Source organism: Nannospalax galili, unplaced genomic scaffold (assembly GCF_000622305.1).
Source record: "Nannospalax galili isolate Female #2095 unplaced genomic scaffold, S.galili_v1.0 scaffold364, whole genome shotgun sequence".
Lineage (NCBI taxonomy): Eukaryota > Metazoa > Chordata > Mammalia > Rodentia > Spalacidae > Nannospalax > Nannospalax galili.
This window is the reverse complement of record NW_008352752.1, coordinates 2644440-2666779: the sequence shown is the minus strand read 5'-3', so window position 1 is coordinate 2666779 and position 22340 is coordinate 2644440. Positions and strand designations below refer to the sequence as shown.

Here is a 22340-nt window from a genome sequence, read left to right as displayed (position 1 = left end):
AGAAGGTGGCAGAGGCCGCCAGTTGGTTGTTTCAGGATGGCATGGGAACCAGTTTGAAAGGTTCTTATTGGGCAGAGATGGATTGGCTAGGGGAATATGAAAAGAACAGTCTGTGAGTTATATGGACCACAAGTAAAAGAACCATCACTCCACTCTTGCATTAGAGAGTTTTGAAAGCCAACAGGGGCAGAGAATCATAATATAATGGAAATCTGGAGTTACTTCTCCACTTTTTAGCAACTAGGTTTGACAGTTGACCTTACATTGACCTTGACTGACTTGAAAGGTGGCTTTGCATTCTATTCACCCCTATTCTAGGGTTCAGTCCTCAGCAGACATGAAATCTGCCCTTTGAGATTCTAGAGGCCTATGTCACTCCCATCTTCTCTTCCTACTTGTTGGCAGCCTTTGTATAATATAAGAGCAAAGGGTAATGCCCACCCTCAGAGCTGTGAGGAGCATTCTCTGGTCTGGAAGATGCTCTCTGCCTATTAATGTCCTGAGCCTCCTGTGTTTTTCCTCTCCCTTATCACATTCTTAAATAGGTCATATTATGAAATTCTAGTGCAGCTTGGAATTAAGTTGATATGGCTATACTAGAAAGTGCATATTGCCAGTTCATGGCTACCGACAGGATTTGGAAGTAACATACTTCATGTTTTTTATTTCTTTCAGCCATGGAATTTCATGAACATTTGCACAGCATAGGCACCAAGGAGGGTCTGAAGGAACGAAAACTACAGAAAGCAGTGGAGAGCTTTACCTGGAACATTACCATCTTAAAGGTACCTACAGAGCTGTGGTGTAGCATCTATTTCAGCTGTCTTCCCCTTAGGATTCAGTTTCCTGTGATCTATGTTATCAGCCACTGAGGCCTTAGAGAGGTCCTAGAGATGAAAGAACATTACCCTCCATGGAGACTTCAGGCACAGTAGCTTGGCCTTGGGGCTCAGAGGGTCCACCTTGGGCACACTGTGGGTTCTGGTAAAGACAAAGTTGTCATTTTATCCTAGAAACATTTTGAAGTTCCGGAGTATATGAAAGTGAAAATAACGAATATGGAGAAATGATTAGGAATTTAAAGGTTTTAGTCACTCGGTGTCATTTAACATTGTAAAATTCAAACATAGCCCTAATGTTGCTAATATTGGAATCCAAGAAAAAATTATGTGGGGCATAGTCAAAGGAAAAGTCTAAAGGAATTGTCATTCATAACAAAATTTCCTTCAAGGAAGAAGCATTCTGTATATCTTATTCAGCATGACTGCTTTAAAGTTAACTTATATTTATTACAAAAAGTAATATATTTTCTTTTTATTTATTTATTTTTATTTTATGTGTTTGAATGTTATGCCTGCATGTTCATAAGTGTACCTGTATGTGCAATACCTGCCAAGGTCAGAAGAGAGCATCAGATCCCCTGGAACTGTAGTTACTGGATGGTTGTTAGCTGCCTTGTGGGTGCTGTAAATCAAACTCAGATCTTCTGCAAGAGCAGCCAGTGCTCTTAACCAGTGAGCCATCTCTACATCCCAAAAGTAATATATCCTCTTTACAGAAAAGTTAAAAGAGCAATAAGCAGTGGTGCACGTAATTCTACTATCCAGAGAAAATTAAGTTGGCTCCTTTTGATGCACCTTCTTCCAGGGTTTTTCCTATGGTAGATATAATATGACATGACTTTTAAAACAATGCTGCGTATGAGCCTTCAAACTGTTTTGAGTTTGATATCAGTTGTTCTTGATGTTTTCTTGAGTGTTTGGGACTGTGACTGAAAATGCAGACGTTATTTCTTTCTGGATCATGGGCAACTAAATGTAAAAGTACTCTCTGGTATTCACCCTCCAAACTTTGTGCTCAGTTAAGTTCAAGACTATAAGGAACATCAATCTGCTGCTTCTGGTTTCCTCATCCCCCTCAGGTTAGACAATCCAATCCTGCCACTGGTGAGAGTTTGCTAATTTTATGTAATAAAAGGTCTTCTTTCCAAAGGTATCCAGCTTGTGTTTTCTGTGTTAAACCCTGCTCATTTTTATAATCATTTTCTTGACTTTTTCAAGCACTTGCCATCCCACACATGTACTGTTAAAAATGCATCTATCTCTAGATCTTCTCTTCAGAATGTAGCTCTGATGGTTTGCAGTTCAATAAACAGCAGGCATAAGAATTTTTTACAAAAGGGGATTTGTCTTTACAAGTTGCTGACTCATATCCCTATCAGAGGTGGGGTACACTGTGCATTGCCTACAAAGCTCAGGAAAACAGTACAGTATTTTAAGCCCTGTGGTAGAAACAAATGTCAATTTTGCTTTTATTGTATTATAGGCAAATATAGACTTAGGAACCACACTTTGGCTGCCAGCCATACTCACTTCTCATCACTTTCTTGCAGGCCCCTACTAGAACAGCCTTTTAAACTCTGCTTACAACAATCCACTATTTTTCTAGCCCAAGCTTCCAAAGTCTTCACATTCTTCTAAAACTCCACATGGTCAGGTTCTTTACAGCCAACACCCCACTCCTGGTACCAGTTACTGTATTAATTACATTTCTGTTGCTGTGATAGAAGTACTGAACAAAGCAACTCGTAGAAGGAAGAGTTTGTTTGAGTTTATGGTTCCAGGGGAATTACAGTTCATCTTAGCGGGGAGGCATGGTGGGCAGAGGTGGGTGGAGCAGGAGCAAAAGCATAGTGCTCACATCTTCAAACTGACACAGGAAACAAGAGAGTGACCCAAGATCTGGCAAGGCTTAAGAATACTCTAAGCCCTACCCAGTGACGTGCTTCCTCCAGCATGGCTACACCTTCTAATAGCTGTACCAGAGCAACCTTTCTTTTGAATTATGCCTGGAAGAGAGAATTAGCACCTCAGACTTGTGTTCATGTGGAAATTACTGTTCAGGCTGGGCTACTAGGTCATTCTAAAATTTATCAGATGCTAGATGTGGTGTTTGTATAGTGGAACTTAGATGAGGCATGGGGTAGAACTGCAGAGATCCGATTGCCCTTTCTAATACAGTGCTCCTCCTTTTCTGTGTTTCAAAAGTTTAAACTTCTGTGGAAGAGTGGGTAAGTGTTCCTGAGGTCAGAGATAATGATTTTGGCCTGGGTTGTGCTGCCTTTTCCTGGGGGAAGGGAGTGGATCCCCTGAATTCCTGACATCTACCTTCTGTCTCCACTGAGCCTAGAGAGTGGTGACAGGGGCTGTGAGATACGGAGGGGCAGCAGGTGCCTCCTGGTAGCACAGACTTAGGGATCCAGCCAGCTCAGATGTGGAGAAGGCCAAGAAGTCGTACTGTAGGAACCTTGGTCTGGCAAACTCAGGCTATGGAATTACTGGTGTGCTTACAATTGTGCCCTCCTGAGCCCCATTTCATATCAACTGCACTAGAGACTCTGAGGGTAGGAGGCAACCAGGATCTGCTGAGTTCCTAAGTTCCACTAAGATGCTTAGACACTGTTGCTCTAGGGCCCAGACATCTTTTCTTATGCATCACCTGTTTATTTGCAACACAAAGGAGGCAGGGTAGCCAACCATCCTTGGCCTAGGGCTTTTATCTGTGGCAAACAGGGAGCCTTTGGTCACTCTGAGAGGAAGTCAGAAGTTCTTAGGTCTAAGTACGTTCATCTGTTTGTTTAATCTTTGCTTTCTTGTTTAGCTTTCCAATTTGGAAAAAATGTTATAAAATACAGAGAAATGAACCAAGGAGAAATAAAGGCATCTATGGGCATCATACCCAGAATCATCCCCTACTAAAATTCTGACATATTTAATTCCAGTCATTTTTTCCCTTGGATAAAAATCATTGAATTGTTTCTCTAACTACTTCATCATTATAATTTTTAAAGTAGAAAAGATAAGGGTTTTTAAATGACCTCAGATCCTCTCTCTGAGAAGAGAACCTTTACTAAATCCAAGTGACCTCTAGCAGGAACCTTTTTATATCTCTGTGTGTGGGTGGGTAGGTGGAAGTATGCAAGGATGAATGGAGGAAGGGATGCAAGGAGGGAAGGAGAGAAGGGGTAGTTACATTGGCAGCGATTTCTTTTCTCTTAATGGTACATAAAATACAGCATGTCTCACAAGCACTCATGTCTCAGATATGATACAGTAAGGTATATGAGTGGATAAAATTCTATGATTGTTTTAATTTTTTTAAAAAAGTACAAAATTCATTTAATTTAACAAAAGAAAAATAAATCATAAAGTTAAATGAATTGGAAAGTAATTTAACTATATAAATGAGACTTGTTTTCTAAAATACCCCTTTAAGTTAAGAAGAGACTATGAAAATATTAGTAGGAATCATTTTGAGTTTTGAAAGATGTATATTTCACTTTTGAATGTTATTGTTTATTACCTTCTACCTTGAAAGATGACATTTTGAGCTGGGTGTGGTGATGCACGCCTGAGAGGCTGAGTCAGAAGAATCATGAGCGTCAAAAAAATGAGACTATTAGCATTGTCTGATATTTCTTGGTGGAGAGGTAGGCATGTTGTAATTTTCCCATTTTCCAGATGTTTACTATTATCTTGGTCCTGATACTTATTAGTATAAAGTCAGTTTTCATTTTGGCTCACCATCACCAGTCTGAGAAAGCAGCCCTACTCTCCTGAAGTTTATGGGAATGGCAGAGAGAAGAGATGAAGCTTGGCTGGATCTCAGATGTGCTTCTTTGAGTCTTGGGGCCCAACTTCCTCTTCTTGGACTCCATAAAAGCCCTGCTGTAGGGTTTTTGTTGAATGCTGAGGAGGGTATCATCATCCATGGCCATAGGCTTCCAATTGCTTCTTTGATCTAGCCCTCAAGACCTTGCTGCCAGTAGATTAACCAGCATCAATATTTTTTCCTTTGCTAACTTTTTATTGAGGTACAATTTATATTAAATAAGATGTACTGATTTTAAATGTATAGTTTGATTGGTTTTTGCAAGTTTGTCTAATTGTGCAGCCTCTTCCACAGCCTCTGCCACACCTCAGAATTCCTTTGTACCCTGTTGTAGTGAAATACCCCATAGTGGCAACCACTGATCTGATTTCTGGCTCTGTGTTTTCATCTGTTCCAGAATGTTGTGTAAGTAGAATTCTATGGTATGCACATATGTGCCTGGCTTCTTTCATTTAGTGTGATTGCTTTTAAACCCCTACTGTTTGATTTTGTTTCATGAGTCCATTCTTTACTTCTGAATAGTATTCTGTTTCACAGATGTAACACACTGTCCAGGACCATTTGATGGGCATTTGGTTGTTTGCAACCTGTAGTTGTTAGGAATAGAGCTGCACCGAGCCTTCACATACAGTTCTTCCTATGCCTGTCTTCTTGGTAAATACTGTGAGTGGAAGTGCTGGTATAGGCCTCTCCAACACTGCATGGTAGACTTTGAAATAAACTGAACGTGTGGTTAGCAAAGCACAACAGCAACAAACACTCCTGTTTTGCATTTCCCTCAGCAGTGTCAGGAGAGTTCCACCTGTTTGAAACATGTTTGTCGAGACTTAGAGTTTAGCTTAGCCATGTTAGTAAGTGTATGGAGACTGAGCATTCATTGTTTCTGGGTATTTCTGAAAATATGATGGCTCTTTTCTTTAAGATTTTTTTTTTTTATTTATGGGTATGTATGTATGTACACATGTGTGTATGTTTGTGCACTTGTGTGCTGGTACCCCAGAGGGTATCAGATCCCTTGGAGCTAGAGTTACAGGCAGTTGTGAGCCACCTGACCTGGATTCTGGGAACTGAACTCGGGTCCTGTGCAAGAGCAACAAATGCTCTTAACCACTGAGCCATCTCTCCAGCCCCTTTATGATAGATCTTGATGTAATTTTGTTTCATCTCCTTAGGATTTGTTAAGAGTTTTGGATATGTGTGTGTGTGTGTGTGTGTGTGTGTGTGTGTGTGTGTGTGTGTGTGTGTTTATAATTTCTATTAATTTGGAAATGTCTTGGCTGTTAGTTCCTTTTTTGTAATTCCAGTTGTGTGTGTGCGTGCGTGCACAAGCACTGTTGAATTGTCCCACAAGACAGATTCATTTTTTAAGTCTTTTTTTGTGTTTGTTTAAAATGTCCTGAGTTTTTCCTATATCTTTAAGCAATATTGCTGCATTTTAAAGGAATATTGCTCTGTTCTGCAACATCAGTTGATCCTATGGGGTGGGGGGAGTGGCGGTGCTAGGTGCTGGAGATGAAACACAAGGCCTCATACAGGCTAGACAAACATTCTTGCCACTGAGCTACATTGTCAGCCCCTTTTCTCTGACATTTCTCTCTTCTCTGTCCATCATGGCCTTTACCTTGAACACATGTCCTATTCTTAAAGTAGCTGGTGTAGAGCTAGCTTCCTCTATGACTCTGCCCTTCATTCTCAGCACAGTGTTCTCCTTGAACTGCAGTAGACTGTATGCTGAGCCCCGCGGCTCTGCAGGCCACTAGGGTTCTGCTCTCAGGACATTCTCCCACATGGAGAAATTTTTCTCTTTTTACACTGGTTTTCTAGCTACATGTCAGCTCTGCTCCTGCCTTTCCTGGTGCCACTTATCTCCTCTCTCCCTCTGTTGCATCATCTCCCCTCAGCTCCACCAGCAGAAGGTAGGAGAAGGTAGAAGAGGGGCTGTCACTCACTTTGCTTCTCTCTAGCTTGGGTAAATCTAAGAATTTTAAGGATTTGCCAATATAGCTATTGTCAGTTTTTAAAATGTGTTAAATTAAGTGTAGTGTGTCAGTGCATGCCTGTAATCCTAGCACTTGGGAGGTTGGAGCAGGAAGATAGCACACTGAAGACCAGCCTGGGCTATATTATAGAGGAGACCCTGTTTATTAAGTTACTTCACAGCCATGTCTTAGTTTGGCTGCTGGAGTCTTTGACTTGCTTTCATTCTTGCCAGTTTTTCTGGTCTTGCTCTTTTCACCGGGAATGTGAGGAGTGATCTGTCAGGCACTTCCCACCAGCATAGTGAAGAGCTCCTTTATCTTTATTCTCCATTTGCGGAAGTCTTCTCTCTGCTGGACAGTCACCATGTCTATCCACTGCAACCTTAAGATGGCAGAACCTCATGGTGGAAGAGTCCCGGTGTAGCTGGTCTGTTTAGTTACCAGGAGAAGGAAATTCTCTCAGACCAGCTGGGAGAGAATGGGCAAGAGGTACTGGCATGCACAGGAGGTCTTGGAAAAACAAGGACCCAAAGCAAGCTCTGACCCCAAACTGCATTCCAGCCTTAGAGGACCAGAAAGCCATCAGAAACCCTGATGGTCCAGGACAGCCGTGTCCCCATGAGGGCCAATGCTCTGCTGGCTCATACCCATGCATCTCCCCATTCTTCTCACCAGCTGGCCCCTTCTACTCATGCAGTTCCTACTGCTTTATAACTTGATCTCACCTTGCAAGGCCTGCCCTGATGTTCTTTATGAGCTTTCCTTCAAGTGCTCCATCTATGGTGTTTCCTAGCTCAACTCAGTCTTTTAGCTCCAGATCAGCAGTCCCACAGTGACAGGTCTGCTCGTGTATTAGGTCTCCTGGGGTCTCCTCAGATCCCCTTAGATTGGTTCTCCTCCTGCTTCAATCCTCTGTATCCAAGAGCTGGCCACCTTTGCTGGCTGTTCCAGTTTCCCGCTGCTGTAATAAACTGCCTCAAAACAAGAGGTCTATTCCTCCATGATTCTATTTATCAATTGGGCACAGCAGGATGGTTTTCCTATTTTATGAGGACCACTCAGGATGCCTTGATTTTTTTTTTTTTTTTGAAAGTTCATCTCACCTGGTATATGGAACAGGCTTCACTCACACACTGGAACCCTGGGCCTTTACTGTGTATATATCACAGCTTAAAGCAAGCTGATTACAACCCAAGCTGTCTTCAGATGAATGCCCAGCTGGCCCCCACCATCTGTGCTGCTCTACCCTCAAAAACAAAGCCAACAGGAAAACTCCAAAAGTAATTAGAGACTTGTTCTGAGAACGGAAGACTTCTGCCAAAAATAAATCAATAAGCCAGATGGTATATGCACAGACATAATCTCGGTTTTCCTTCGTTTAGCTGAGGTACAGCACTTACCTGGGAAACTTGAAGATTGTCATCCATTTATATTCCAATACTTACTGCAATGGTCCATGGATAACTCTTTTTCTTAGTGTATTAATGCTTAGATGTTTCAATTACTGTGCTTATTACGAGTGATGTCATAGGTTTCCAGTTTTCCTGAAAAGCTATGCTTGACTGGAAGCCATTTCTGTACCTAAACAGTGTGTGAGCCACTCAGAAAAAAACGAAGTAGTGTTCTTCATTAAGCAGGCTGTTCTTTATAATCCATTTAAAACACAGCAAACCCCCAAACATTTGGACCCCTACCAGCACCGCGATTCCTCATCTAGTGTGTAGCATGTAGTGTGTATGTGGGAGAGGTCAGCAGTGTGAGGGAAGGACTGTGTATGTGCTGCTTCTCCTGATGTTCTAGTGGTGCTCACACTCACGGTCCTGGCCTGCTCAGCATCCCCCCGCCCTTCCCTCTTGCTGGCCTCCTCACTCTGCCCAGAACCTCTTCCTGATGCCTTGCCTTCTGGGCTCCTGTTGTTGCTTCCACTGATTGCTCCCGAAGACTCCACCCCATCTCTGCCACTAGGGCAACTGGTTGTGCCAGGCAAGGCCTCTCCCACAGTGGATGAGCCTTGCTTACCCTGTGAACGAACAGTTTCATGAGAGAAAAATGCAGTCAGACTAGAAACTTAGAAAGTGTTATAGTCTAGATACCATACCACCTAGCAACAGCTGGGCTCCAAGGGCAATGTTTCCTGGAGCCATGAGCACTTCTGGATGGTGGGCATCATCCTCTACAGTTCTTGGACCTGCCAAGACCCTTCCCTGCCTTTTCATCAAAACCGAGCTCAAACACTGCCTCCTGTGCAGTGCTGCCTCCAAAGCTCCATCTTAGTTTCAGAAAACAGAAGTTTTTTTCTCAGGAGAATGACATTCCTTCTGAATTTAAATTAAATTGAGTTATTTGAAATTTTAAAGTATTGCCATTAGTAGAAACCTTTGGTAAGTTGGGGAATAACTACAGATTGTAATGTAAGCCCAGAAGTGGAGGGGGTATCTCAAGACTTAAGGACAGTTCACACATGAACCCACTGTTCTTGCATCAGGGTGCATGCAATTGAAATATCTCTTTGGATTAAGGAACATAATTCAAAGCCAGAATACAGTATTGTTTCCTTTCTCCCCGAGAGCCCTCAACTGCCCCCAGCAGCTCTACATGCTGTGGGGTGGAGGTAAAGGGAAGGCACCCTCCTTCATTCTTAATCACACACCTGCCAACCACATGAGTTCCTGTGAGAGGAAGCCACAGGACCGAAAACGTAATGCCTCACTTAAAAAGTTCTCATGTCCTATAAAAGCCAGTGCCCTGTTGCTCTAACTATAGGTGACTTTGTTGATGGGCGATCTTGATTCAAGTGTGAAGTTTATTGAGACTTCAGGGGAAAGTGGACCTAGCTAAGCTAGGAGTTTTCCTTATTTCTGGTTTCTATGCTAGGTCTTAGTCTACCTCCAAAGGTCTCTTAGAAGGGGAGTCATCAGAGGATGATGAGGGGTGTTTTACAGCCCTAGCCATGACTCCCACAGCCGCTCGTTCTTTTGTTCACTCATTGCCTATTCAACACAGAGAAGTTGGAAATCTGTATTTCTGCTTCTGTATTTAACCACAGGAAGCATGAGTTTTCTGCATACTTGGTGGCATGCTGAGTACATTGAAATAGTGGAAGTTGTACTTTGTGTGCTTTGAAATGCTGCATGCAGTGGGTGGGGTTCACCTCTCTATTGCTGGGGCCCACACTTACCTAAAGGAAAGCAAGGCATGCATAGAGAAGTGTGCTTCAGTGTAATTTACTGTTTGACTTTGCCTTGGGTCTAAACTTTGCCTAAACTCAGAGTTCTCACTACAAACAGCTGAATACAACACCTGATACAACGCAGTCACTCAATAAATGGTGGCTCATGTTCCCAGAAGGCTTTGCTGATACACAGTTTTTCCCGTTTTGTCTCTCGTTTTGTACTGTAGGTGCTGTGGCTTCAGACTTACAACTGTAATTACCGTTCATAGCCCTTCTGAGCCACATTGAATTGTGGCTGTAAACAATGTATTAAGTAGTTTCCACAGCATGTTTTAAAAGTTTTTTTTTATTTTCTATAGCAATTTTTAGGTTCCAGCAAAGTTGAAAGGCGAATTCAGGGGTTTCTCATGCCCTGCACACCCACATGCATCACCTACCAGATCACCAACGTCCTCCACCAGAGTGGTACACTTGTTATAATCAGGGAACTTACATTGACACAACATTATTTCTCAAGGATGAAAATTTATTTTAGAATTCACTCAGTGCTATACATCAAATAGATTGGAAAAGTTATCATGACGTACATCCTTTTTTTTTTTTTGCAGTTTTGAGGATTGAACCCAGGCAATCACTCTACCCCTGAGTCGCATCCTCAGGCTACCATTTTTAAATTTTATGTTTGACTGTACATATTTAGATATGTAACTTTATGTTTTGATTGCATCCATCACTGTAGTATCATACAGGGTGTTCCCAGTGCCCTTAAAGTCCTCCTCTTGGCCTCCTCACTGCCATCCCTGCCACCCATCCATCTATTTCCTGTCACCATAGTTTTGGGCATAGTTCTTGGAGGAGATTTGGGCATTTGGCTGAATGCTTATGATGAAGTGAATTGAAATCTACTTACTTTGTAGATGAGTCTCCCATCTCCCACAGCAATGACTAACCACAAAATATTTACTAAAAGTCACCATAGTTGTGACTGCCTACTACTGTAAATATACCAGATGTGTAACCAGTGTAGGAATGGTAACTTCCTGTTGACCTGGCTTGTGTTTCCTGCCATGAGATGTGTGGTAAGCTTGTCACGTTGATTTGTCTGGTTTGTATTGGATGCAAAACAGCACAGGACCTACACCTGTCCTCCTCTCATTCCCTCAGAAAGACACAAAGGATACCCATGGCCTCTTGGAGACCTGCAGGAAAGATAAGTTCTAGGGGGAAAATTAGATGCATGCAAATCTGGTCACCAAACAGGAGCTAGCACATGGGCTGGGACTGAGCATAACAGGACAGTAGTCTGTCTTTTCTCATCCTTGGTGATGTCTAGGCCTCTCCCAGAGTCAGTGTCATCTCTGGGGAATGGACAGTATCAGTGGAGGTTGCTACAATCTTCTGTGTGCCTCTTTGTGTTCCCAGTAGATAAGAAATCCAAAGAAACAGTCTAGTCCATCCTCTTCAGGTGACCTGCTCAGGTTGGAACCTTTGGCCTTCCAACAACTCTGAAGTCAGCATACACCCCATATATGTAGTAGTCAAAACCAGGTTCTGATGACTTACAGTCTTGTTTATATTAAAACAAAAAGAGTAAGGTCCTTTTTTGCTTCCCTCGAACTTCAGACAGAATGAGTGTCCTTTTCACTTACTCTCATTAGCTTGGAACAGTCCTACTGGTCCCAGGAATGGCAAGTGACTGTCTCTGCCCCTAGCCTGCAACTTCCAACCCTGCAGCCATTGCACAGCTGGTAGCAGAGTTCAGGGAACTTTTTTGTGGCCGCCCTGGTTCACTTACTTCTGATATAAGGAGTCTCTGTTTTTCCCTAACAGAGAATGTGGCAAAGGGGCTTTGAGAACTGAACTGAAGTCTAGAATCCTGTTGGTTTACCTACAGATCTGAATAAAAGCAGTGAATTATGAATGTTCATTTGATTTTAAAAAAGATGTAGCAGTAAAGATGTACTTTGAGATATTTTAGTGTACTTTGAATGGATATATATCTTGTGGTCATCCATGCATTGAGTACAGCTGGGTGCTGGGACTGGGATTTTGCATCTGCCATCCGTCCTTTCCTGGCTGCTGTCTGATCAAGTTCTGTGACTTACCCAAACTCCGAAAGAACTGCTGGGCCAATCTGTGTCTGTAGTGGCATCTTTTAAAGATTACTTTCTGGGCCTAAGTGAGAGCCTGAAATATTTTGATCTAAGGTTGTTAGAGCCCTTTCCAAGAAAAATCCAAATAGAGTAACTTACAAAATTCAAAACTGAAGATTTGAGTTTTTCAACAGAAAATACTGCAAAGCCAACTTGCAACAGGAGTCTTCAAAACTCATCAGTCAGTGGGCAGCTTAGCATTGGCTTAGGCTTCTAAGCATTGGTCTGTGAATACTGCCTCAGCAAACTACCACCTCCTTCAGAATTGCTGGAAGGCTTACACTGGAAGGCTATATCTTATAGGTAGGTCCTTTGAGACATGTTAAACAGAACAGCCGCGTCTGGGGCCAAGCTCAGCAGCCCCAAGTCCAGATGTACTGCCTCGGAGGCCCCTTCTGTGCCACATGAGTAGTGCCCTGAGCGGCTGTGCGATCTGTCCCAGATGCCATAACGGCTCTCCCAAGCCTGAGAAGCAGAACTGTCAGAGTCCACTTATTACACGTTATTCTATGCCATTTGGGGGTTTTAGGTTTTTTAATGCTTTATGTGATAGATCTATATGTGCAGAAAAGGAAGATATAAAAAATGATTTCTGGTGAGAAAAAGGAAACCCAAAGAATAATGTGGATTGTTTGATCTCTGTGCATTAAAAATAAATGCCTGCTTACCATATGCACAGACACAGAGAAAAGGATAAAACTGTGGATATTTGAGAGGAGACCTTCATGTTTTACTTTGCATTCATTCAGCAGATGGTTACTGATCCCTTACCACATACCTGGTACTGTTCACGGCTCAGAGGACTCAGCAGTGATCAGGAAGCAACAACAGAACAAACAAAAGCCCCAAGCCCCAGCACGTCAGATAATAGTGTGTTGTGAAAAGCAGCATAGGAGAGGGATGAGGAGAGTTCTAATTTCAGTGGAGTTGCCAACGTGACTGTTACTGTGCAGGGAGTTTCAGAGTCAAGACCTGAAGGAGGGAAGGGAGTAAGCCCTGAATTCTGGTGTGTTCTTCCCTTTTAAGGACTTCTTGTTGAAGACCTGCTGGTTTGAGAGATATTTGGGAGCCTAGTGTAGTGAAGGCTGCATGACAAGGCAGGGAGACGCAGAGGATGCAGGCCAGTTGTGAGGCAGGTCATATAGGGCCATGAACAAGAACTCAAACCCTCACTGAGTTATCTGGGGAGTACTAGAGGGTTTTAAGCAGAGTAGGTATATTCATTGGATCTTTGTAGCTGTCATGTTAAAAAGGGTGAATAAAGGCTAATCAGAAGGACTTACTGTCCTAAGTTCAGAGAAAGATTATAGTAGCTTAGAGTCAGGGTGGCAGTGCGGATGATAAGAACCTGATTTGAAGGTTCGGGGAGTAGTTTCTATAGCCAGGTGGAATGACACTGGGAGGGAAAGAGAGGAATCAGTGTCAGGGTCTTTGGTCTAAGTGACTTTAAGAATGGAGTTGCTTTAATTGAAGGGGAGCTGGTTGTTCAAGGAGTAGCAAGATATCAGGAGCTCAGTTTGGAACATGTCCTGCACTAGAGAATATTCCAAGTAGTCATTTTCAGTAAAGACCTATAAATTTTAATTTAACAAAAGTAATTATGTGAGTAGTAATCAACAGACTTGAAACAGTAAATAATAAAAAAAAAAAATCAACAAAACCAAAAGGCATTTTTTTTTAAAAGCCATACTAGGGGCTAAAGAGATGGCTCAGCAGTTAAGAGCACTGACTGCTCTTGCAGAGGACTCGGGTTCGAGTCCCAGCACCCACATGGCGGCTACAGACCATCCTTAACTCCAGTTCCAGGGAAATCCGATGCCTTCTTCTGACCTCTGCGGCATTGCACAACACGAGTGCAGTCACATACATGCAGGCAATATACTCATACACATAAAACAAAAATAATAAATAGATTAAAATAAATTTAAAAAGCCATACTCAATAAAATTAATAACCCTCTAGCAAGGCTAAGAGAAAAAAGATGACAAAAATTACTAATGGCCAAAATGAAACAGCACACTTGAGATCCTATGGACATTAAAGGGTTAATAAAGGAATAACATAAACTCATTTGTACCCCAAACTTGACAATATACATGTAATGTGCCAATTCCTTGAAAAGCACAATCTGCCAAAACTCACATTAAGAAGTAGGCTCCGTAAGCAGGACTGTATCACTAAAGGAGGAGAATCAATAATAACTTTCCAAAACAGAAATCGACAAGCACATGGACTTACTGGGGGACTCTGTTAAACATTTAAGGAAGAAATTATGCTAAGTCTCTACAGTCTCCTCCAGAAGATGGAGGCAGATAAATACTTCCTACTCATTTTATAAGGCTAGTGTTGTCCTAATACCCAAACCAAAGGACATTGCAGGGGAAAAACCCTGAAGACTAATTCTCTCATGAATATAGCTGAAAAAGCTTGAACAAATGTTAGCAGTTAGAATCCGACGACGTAAAAAAGAACTATATTCCGTGACCAAGTGGAATTTATGCCAGGTATTCAAGGCTGGTTCACCTTTCAAAAATTAATAAGTGTAAGCCATCAGATCAGGAGGTTAAAGAAGGAACATTGCGTGGCCATCGGAACAGGTGCAAAAAAAAAAGCACTGGACGTGAAACCCAACACCCACCATGATGGAAACTCTCCATAAACTGGCACAGAGGGGAGTTTATTCAACTTGACTAAGAATATCTACATAAACTTGCAGCTGATGTAATACTTGGTGGTAAAAACTCGATGCTTCCCTGTAAATCCAGGATGTCCTCTCACCTCTCACCCCTGCCTTCAACATTGTCTTAGAAGTTCTAGATAATGCAATAAGACAAGAAAAGGAAATTAAATGTCATAGATAATGAGAAGGAAAAAGTAAAACTATCTTTGTACACAGGTCAAATAATGTTTATGTTGGAAATTTGAAAGAATCAACAAATAAAAATGTCCAGAACTCAAAGTAAACTTTTATAGCAAAGGTGCAGAGCACAGGGTTACTATGCAAAAATCTATATTGATTTCTTATAGACCAACAATGAAAAAATGGAATTTGAAATGAAAACATATTGCTTTTACATTAGTACCACCCTAAAATGAAAACATTAGGTATCCATCTAGTAGAGTCCACTGAAAACCCATGTGAAGAAAACTATAAAATGCTGACAAAGATACAAAAGGACTGAATAATTCAGAGGTATTCCATATTCATAGATATGATGACTGCCATGATATCAGTTCTTCTCAAATTTATAGATTCAGTGCATTTGCTATAAAAATCCAGCTGCTTATTTTGTGGATATTGACAAGCTGATTCTGAAGTGTAGATCTGCACTCAGAATAACCAACACAATATTGAAGGAAAGGAACTATAGTGATACTGTTAAAGTTGGAAGGTTGAAGCTATTTAACACCAAGACTTAACTGTAATTTTATAGTAATCAAAGCACCATGATATTGGGATAACTGTAGAGTAACAGAATAGACAGCTCAGAAATGGACCCCATAAATACAGCCAACTGATCTTTAGCAAAGTAGAGAAGATATTACAGAATAGCCTAGAATCTTTTGAATAATTAGGTCTGAAATAGTTGGGCATCGACATGTGAAAACCTGAATCAAGGCACAAATCTTGTGCCCTTCTTAAGAATTAATTCAAAATGAGCCCTAGATCTAAAGGTAAAACACAAAACTGTAAAAATAGGAGGCAAAAAGTCTAGGTGGTTCATAGTGGTGATGTTTCTGATTATACCACTAAAGACATAATTCATGAAAGAATTGACACATTTAACTTAATTAAAACTGAAAAAAAAAACTTCTGTGAAAGACGATGTCAAGAAAATCACATATTGGAATAAAATACTTGGAATAGACACATCTGATAGAGAACCGCCTTCCAAAATATACCATAGGTTCTCAAAAGTCAGCAATTAGGAAACATCTGACCTGATTTAAAAGTCTGAACAGGCATGTGATCAAAAAGGATATACAGATAACAAATGGAAAGGTGCTCAAAGTCATGTCATGGCAGACTTGAAGTCAAAGCAGGGAGTCAGCACTACAGGCTCATGTACCAAATGCTAGAGGTGAAACACCAGGACCTCCTAGTTGTTGCTTTCCAAATTTAGAATGGTATGAACTTTGGAAGACAGTTTGGCAATTCCTTACAAAATTGAGCATGTTTTCTCCATATGATAGCAGTACTTTAACTCTTTAGTATTTACCCAAGTGTCTTGAAAACTTATGTCCAAAGACATTTATAGCAAATATTATTTTTTTTTATTTTATGTGTATGAGTGTTTTGCCTGCATGTATATAAGTAAACCCATGTCATGCAATGCCTGCAGAGACCAGAAGAGGGCCCTGGATCCCCTGGAACTGGAGTTACAGATGGTTTTGAGCTGCCATGTGGGTGCTGGGAACCAAACCTGGGTCCTCTGCAAAAGCAGCTGATGCTCTTAACCACTAAGCCATTTCTCCAGTCCCTTAATAGCAGATTTCTTATAATCGCCAAAATTTGGTGCTAGCCAAGTTATCTTTTGGTAGGTAAATGTATAAATAAAGCTGTGATCTGTCCAGACAAAGGGACACTATTCAGTGCATAAAAGAAGTGGAGGAACCTTAAGTACATATTCTTTTTTAAAATATTTTATTTTTATGTGTATGAATGTAGTGCCTGCATGTATGTGAGTGCACCCGTGTTGTGCAGTGCCACAGAGGTCAGCAGAGGGCTTCAGATTCCCCTGGAACTGGAATTAAGGACGGTTCATAGCCTCCATGAAGGTGCTGGGAATTGAACCTGGGTCCTCTGCAAGAGCAGTCAGTGCTCTTAACTGCTGAGCCATCTCTCCAAGCCCCTTAAGTACCTATTCTAAGTGAAAGAAAGCAATCTGCAAACACTATGTACACTATGATTCTGACTGACTAACATGCTGGGAAAGATGGAAGTATGGAGACAGTAGGTTGGAGAGGTGTGGAGGCCTGTGTTCAGAGATAGACATTTGCCTTTACACACTTGTCCAAGCCCATACAGGACCAAAAGTGAACACTCATTTCAGCAGTAGACTGTGGGTGATACTGATATGTCACAAGGTTCACTGCACTGCTGGAGAAGAACAGAGTTGGTGTTGGGAACTCTGTACTTCCTGCTCTGTATTTCTGTGTCCCTAAAACAGCTCTTACAAAAGAAAATTTATGCTGGGCGTAGTGGCACACTCCTTTAATCCCAGCACTCGGGAGGCAAGAGGCAGAGGCAGGCAGATCTCTGTGAGTTCAAGGCCAGCCTGGTCTACATAGTGAGTTCCAGGACAGCTGGGGCTACAGGGAGACCCTGTCTCAAAAAGACCAAAAAAGAAAGAGAGAGAGAGAGACAGAGACAAAGACAGAGAGACAGACAGAAGAAAGAAGAAAAAAAAATTTATGGGGCTGGAGAAATGGCTCAGCAGTTAAGAGTACTGACTGCTCTTGCAGGGGACCCAAGTTCAGTTCCCAGCACCCACATGGTGCTAGCAACTGTCTGTAACTCCAGTTCCAGGAGATCTTGACACCCTCTTCTGACTTCCACAGGCATTCCACACATGAGGACAAAATACATAAATAAATATAGAGAATTCTAAAACAAATAGAATGTCTAGTTACAATCTATATGACTTCATGAATTTATATGTTTATATGCTACATTTATATGCAAAGGCCTCATGACTGGTAGACTTTCAACATGAGTTTTTGAAAAAGAGGAAAAATAAAAATGAAGCTCCTTCTGGTTAACTAAGCAATGGAACATCTATTTACAGTTACTAATTAAAGACCTCTATAAAGTTGGAAAGTTATAATGTAAGTGGCCTGTTCTGTGGAGCTGGGTCTGGGAGTTTAAAATTGCATTGCAGTTTGGCCTTACCATTGGCTATAGGTACTTACCCCTTACCTTCTGCAGAAGTACTTTGAATGGGATATACACTGAGGGCAGTTAGGAAAGAAAAACAGGTGAGGAGGAATGAGTAAGTACGGAGAAGGAAGCACCGAACCACAGCAGAATCATAAAGCAGTGGAATAAACTGAGAGCCCAAGGAGAAAGAGAAAGTAGTGAGTAAGGTAAGAAGCAAGGTGGGGGGCACCCTGCTGTCCCAGCATTCAGGAGATGAGACAGGAGGAGCAGGAGGTCAGGGTCAAACTCAGCTGCACAGTGAGTTAAAGGCCAGCCTAGGCTACATGAGACACTGTCTCTAAAAGAAATAGAAAGGACAAAAGAAGAGTGAGGTAAAAAGGAAACTAGGAAGAACTGCCAGGGACAGGCAGTAGGCATGTGGGGACCCACAGAGGGCCGCCTCACGGGACCTCTTCTGCGCTAGGACCTCGGACCCACTGCTGATCCAGAAGCCCAGAGCTCTCTTCAGGGGTAGTCCGTCTGTCTGTCTGTCTGTTTCTCTCTCTCTCTCTCTCTCTCTCTCTCTCTCTCTCACACACACACACACACACACACACACACACACACTCACGAGGAGACACTGGCAATGCTTTTTGTTGTCACAGATGAGGAGTGCCACTGGGATCTAGTGAGTACAGACCCGGGGTGCTCCCAAACACCCTGAGATGTACAGAGCAGCCCCAGCCCCTAAACTCAGGAGTGGTGAGGCAGGCCACTGTGCAAGCATCATCAGCTCAAATTTCAGACTCTAGTGACTCACTGCACTTCAGTCTTTCTGCCTTTTCTAACCTACAGATATATTGAGCTGCATCAGCATGAGGTCAGTGGTAAGACTCAAAGGAAATTAAAACTGGACTAAGGGCGCTGGAGAGGTAGCTTAGCAGGCAAGAGTACTGGCTGCTCTTGCAGAGCACCTGGGTTCAGTTCCCAGCACTCACATGGTGGCTAACAACCATCTGTATCTCTAGTTCCAGGGGCTCCACAGGCATTGCACAACACAGTTGAACTTACATACACGCAGACAATACACTCATATACATTAAATAACAATAATAAAACATTTTTTAAATTGGGCTAAGAACACTTACCCAGAATAGAGGATCCTTTCCTTCATTCTTTTCAGCAGCTGCTTAGTGAGGGCCTGCTGTGTGCCCACTACCTGAACTCTCAAATGCTACGTGGGCTCAAAGGCCAGTCTTCAGGATGACTTCACATCAAGGGTCATCAGAGTGAGGGGCGTGTGGGAGAAGGGTGGCTGTAAAGCAGAGTGAGCTCTGTGGCACTGGGCTAGTCCTGTGTCTTAATCGCAGTGTTGTTGGCATAGATAAAGTAGCATACAACTAGGGAGCACAGATGCTGTGTCCTGGTTCTAGTAGGTGCTGCAGTTATGTGAGATGCAGCCATCAGGTAAACCTGCGAAAGGATACATTGTAGTACTTGTGGCCTTCTGTGATTTGGTACTGTTGCATGGCTGTTCCTGGAAGATGCTCAGAAATGCTATTTCAGCCTGGGTGGCGAGGACAGTGATAGACCAAAGAAATGATTCCAACTGCAATTTGATGAACAAGTGATTTATTGGGATACTTCTAGGAGCACGGCTGAGTTACAGGAGCATGGTGAAGATCCACAAAAGCCACATCCCTGCAGTTCTCTGAAACACGCAGGCAGCTACACCACTGACAGTCTGTTCTGCCCCACTCACTGCTTATTGTCTGTATGTTGTACTTTGAAAAATGCCCCCCACAGGTCCCATAAGGATGCGTAAACCTAGAATCAACAGCTACATGACCATTTCTCATTTCAGAATAAAATGTAAAAACAAAAAACTATTAACAGGAAAAACTTAAGATTTGTCAGTCAATGAATATTTAATTTCAACCAGGCTAGAGGGGACTAGTTCATACACAAGTGACTGGTTCACTTTGTGAATGGAAAATGCCAGAAAAGGTGCTGTGGAGTGTGGTGTTGAAGCTGAGCACTGACTCATTCTGACCTCTTCAGATGCCGTAGCAGTACGAAGTAAATGCTCCATTTGCTGACTCAAATGCTTGTATATCCGCGGACCTGTGCTGTAGAGTCCAGCTGTAAGTCATGTCTTGTCTGATCCTGTTTAATCATGTTTTGTTCTAGGGACAAGCAGATCTTTTGAAATACGCTAAGAATGAGACTTTGGAGAACCTGAAGCAAATCCATTATGCTGCTGTTTCATGTGGACTGAATAAGCCCGGCACTGAGAACACCGAAGCCCAGAAACCCCGCCGGAGCCTGGAAGCCATCCCCGAGAAAGCCAACGATGACGATGACAATGACGACGAACCTGGAGACTAAGGGACCTTCCTATCACTGTGGAGTCACAACTCTAGGACCAATTGTAGATGAAACATGCTCTGCACTTATGAATGAAAATAATACTTGGGATTTTAAAGCACAACTGGAATACCTAACTGCAACCCATTAAAACTGTGAATGTATGTAGCAATTCTGCGTGTGAAGGCAAATAAACTCTTTAACAAGAAATTATATCCCTGGCCCAAACATGCTATATTTGTAAACAAACATCCTGCGGGTTCTAGTGTGAAGAACAATTTGTTCACTCTAGTTCCAGTGAGTAACAGACATTTCCTAAGTGAAAACAGTTTCTTCAGTCGGAAATGGATTGGATTGTTAGTATTTATTGGTAAAAACCCTAATCTGTGCATCTTGCTCATGTGTGGTTGCCAGTCTCTGGGCTGTCAAGGATTTTGGTGGCATGCTTGCTGAGCCATAGTCACTAAACAGACTGTAAGCAGACAGGCTTCCTGGATCCCAGGGGCCAAGGCTGCCGTGCTGAAGACACGCTGTAGGCACGGGTGGCGTGGATGGAAGTGACACCTTGTAAATAGTTTTTCATTATATGCAGTAGTGTTCACATTAAAGAGAAATTTTACAATATTTCTTCAATAGAGTACATGATTTTAGCAAGACTTTTTAAAAAATTATTTTTATTTTATGTGTGTGAGTGTGCTGCCTGCATGTATGTGAGTGCACTTGTGTCATGCAGTGCCACGGAAGTCAGAGGAGAGTGTCGGATTCCCCTGGAACTGGGGTTGATGGTTCATAGCCACCATGTGGGTGCTGGGAATCGAACCCAGAGTCAGTGCTCTTAACCTCTGATCTATCTCTCCAGCCCCATTTTAGTGAGACTTTTAACTTTGAAAAATTCTCCTTCCAAGAAGCCAGTTGTTAAATGACTTTGCTAAAAGTCAGTCACCTGAGTCACCAGCTGCTTCACCTGCGTTCTAGCTGGGTCATCAGCTGGAAACCGTGGTGAGTGCCTGATTGCAAGGCAAACTCAGACTCCCACTCTGCCCTCTGAATCTCTAAGCAGAGCACACACTTGGGCAATCTGAGCAGGAGGCAGGAAGGTGGGCAGTTAGGGCTTTCCTAGGGGGCTACTGGGGACAAACCCAGTTCCCCTCGTTCAGTTTGAGAAAGTCTATTTCTCTCTCTCCATTGAAGGGCACTTGCATCAACTGAGTTTCCAGTATGAGTTTTTATATTCAAAGCCAGTGAAACTTAGGCCACTATTGAAAAGTTAAAAAGCTAGCAGTCTAAAAACACTCCCCCAGACCAGACTATACCAGAGTTTGGCGAGCGGAAGCTCTACACAGTGTGTGACGGGACTTGCAGCCGTGGTTCTCGTGGTCCTCCTCCTCATGGGCCATGCACCTGCAGCTGTCCTTCCTTCCCTCTCCCCTGGGCTCCTGAACATCTAGCAGAAACAGCTGCTTTCTCAGCTCCTGTGTGTGCGTCCTAGTAGCGCCTCTTTCTACTTCCCAGGTATGAGCTGAGTTGGAAAATTATTCTTATCACTTAGAAAAAGGTGCAGTCTTCAGCTAACCGCCAAGTCAGTTCTTGAGGCTTGTGACTTAAACTTGAACTCCTCACAGGGAGGAAAAAATAAATGGAAAATAGCAGAGAATAATTTAAAGAATGAAAAATAAAACGTGTAATAGATCATTGTTAGTAATCCTTTAGATGAATTTAGTCAACAAATAACAGCATTCAATTTCAAGTAAAACTCTAGAAATCATAAAATGACTTAATGTAGTTGAAATTGAAAAAAAAAGCTGCCTTTTTTAATAATGGTAGATGTCATGCAATAGGTCAGGTGAGTGACTCTAATCATAAGACACATTTAATTTGTTGTAGTTTATACAGGCCTGGAATCTGTAATTTTGGAACAGCAGGAGCAGAGCTAGGCTTGGTGTCTTGCACCAGTAACCCCTGCACTTGAGAGGCTGAGGCAGGACTGGGGTTCACTGTGAGACCCTGGCTCACCAGAAAGAGTCCAGGGACACAGGGAGTGTGTCATTCCATCTGACACACTCCCTTCAGATGCAGAGGTTGCAAGTCTGAGAATAAAATGCGTTGTCTGAAGGTGCAGCATCTCTATAGCCCCTTGT

The 22340-nt window shown here is 42.4% G+C and overlaps 1 protein-coding gene across 1 annotated transcript in view; it reads left to right on the top strand.

Annotated features, from left to right (window-relative positions):
• Nucleotides 1–20826, top strand: part of Plcl2 (phospholipase C like 2) — a 219797-nt gene extending 198971 nt beyond the window's left edge. The window contains exons 5-6 of the mRNA XM_008849970.3: nt 676–785; nt 20026–20826. Coding sequence (XP_008848192.1) covers nt 676–785; nt 20026–20223 — 308 coding nt within the window. The 3' untranslated portion in view covers nt 20224–20826. The remainder of the gene's footprint in view (nt 1–675; nt 786–20025) is intronic.
• The last annotated feature ends 1514 nt before the right edge of the window (nt 20827–22340 follow it).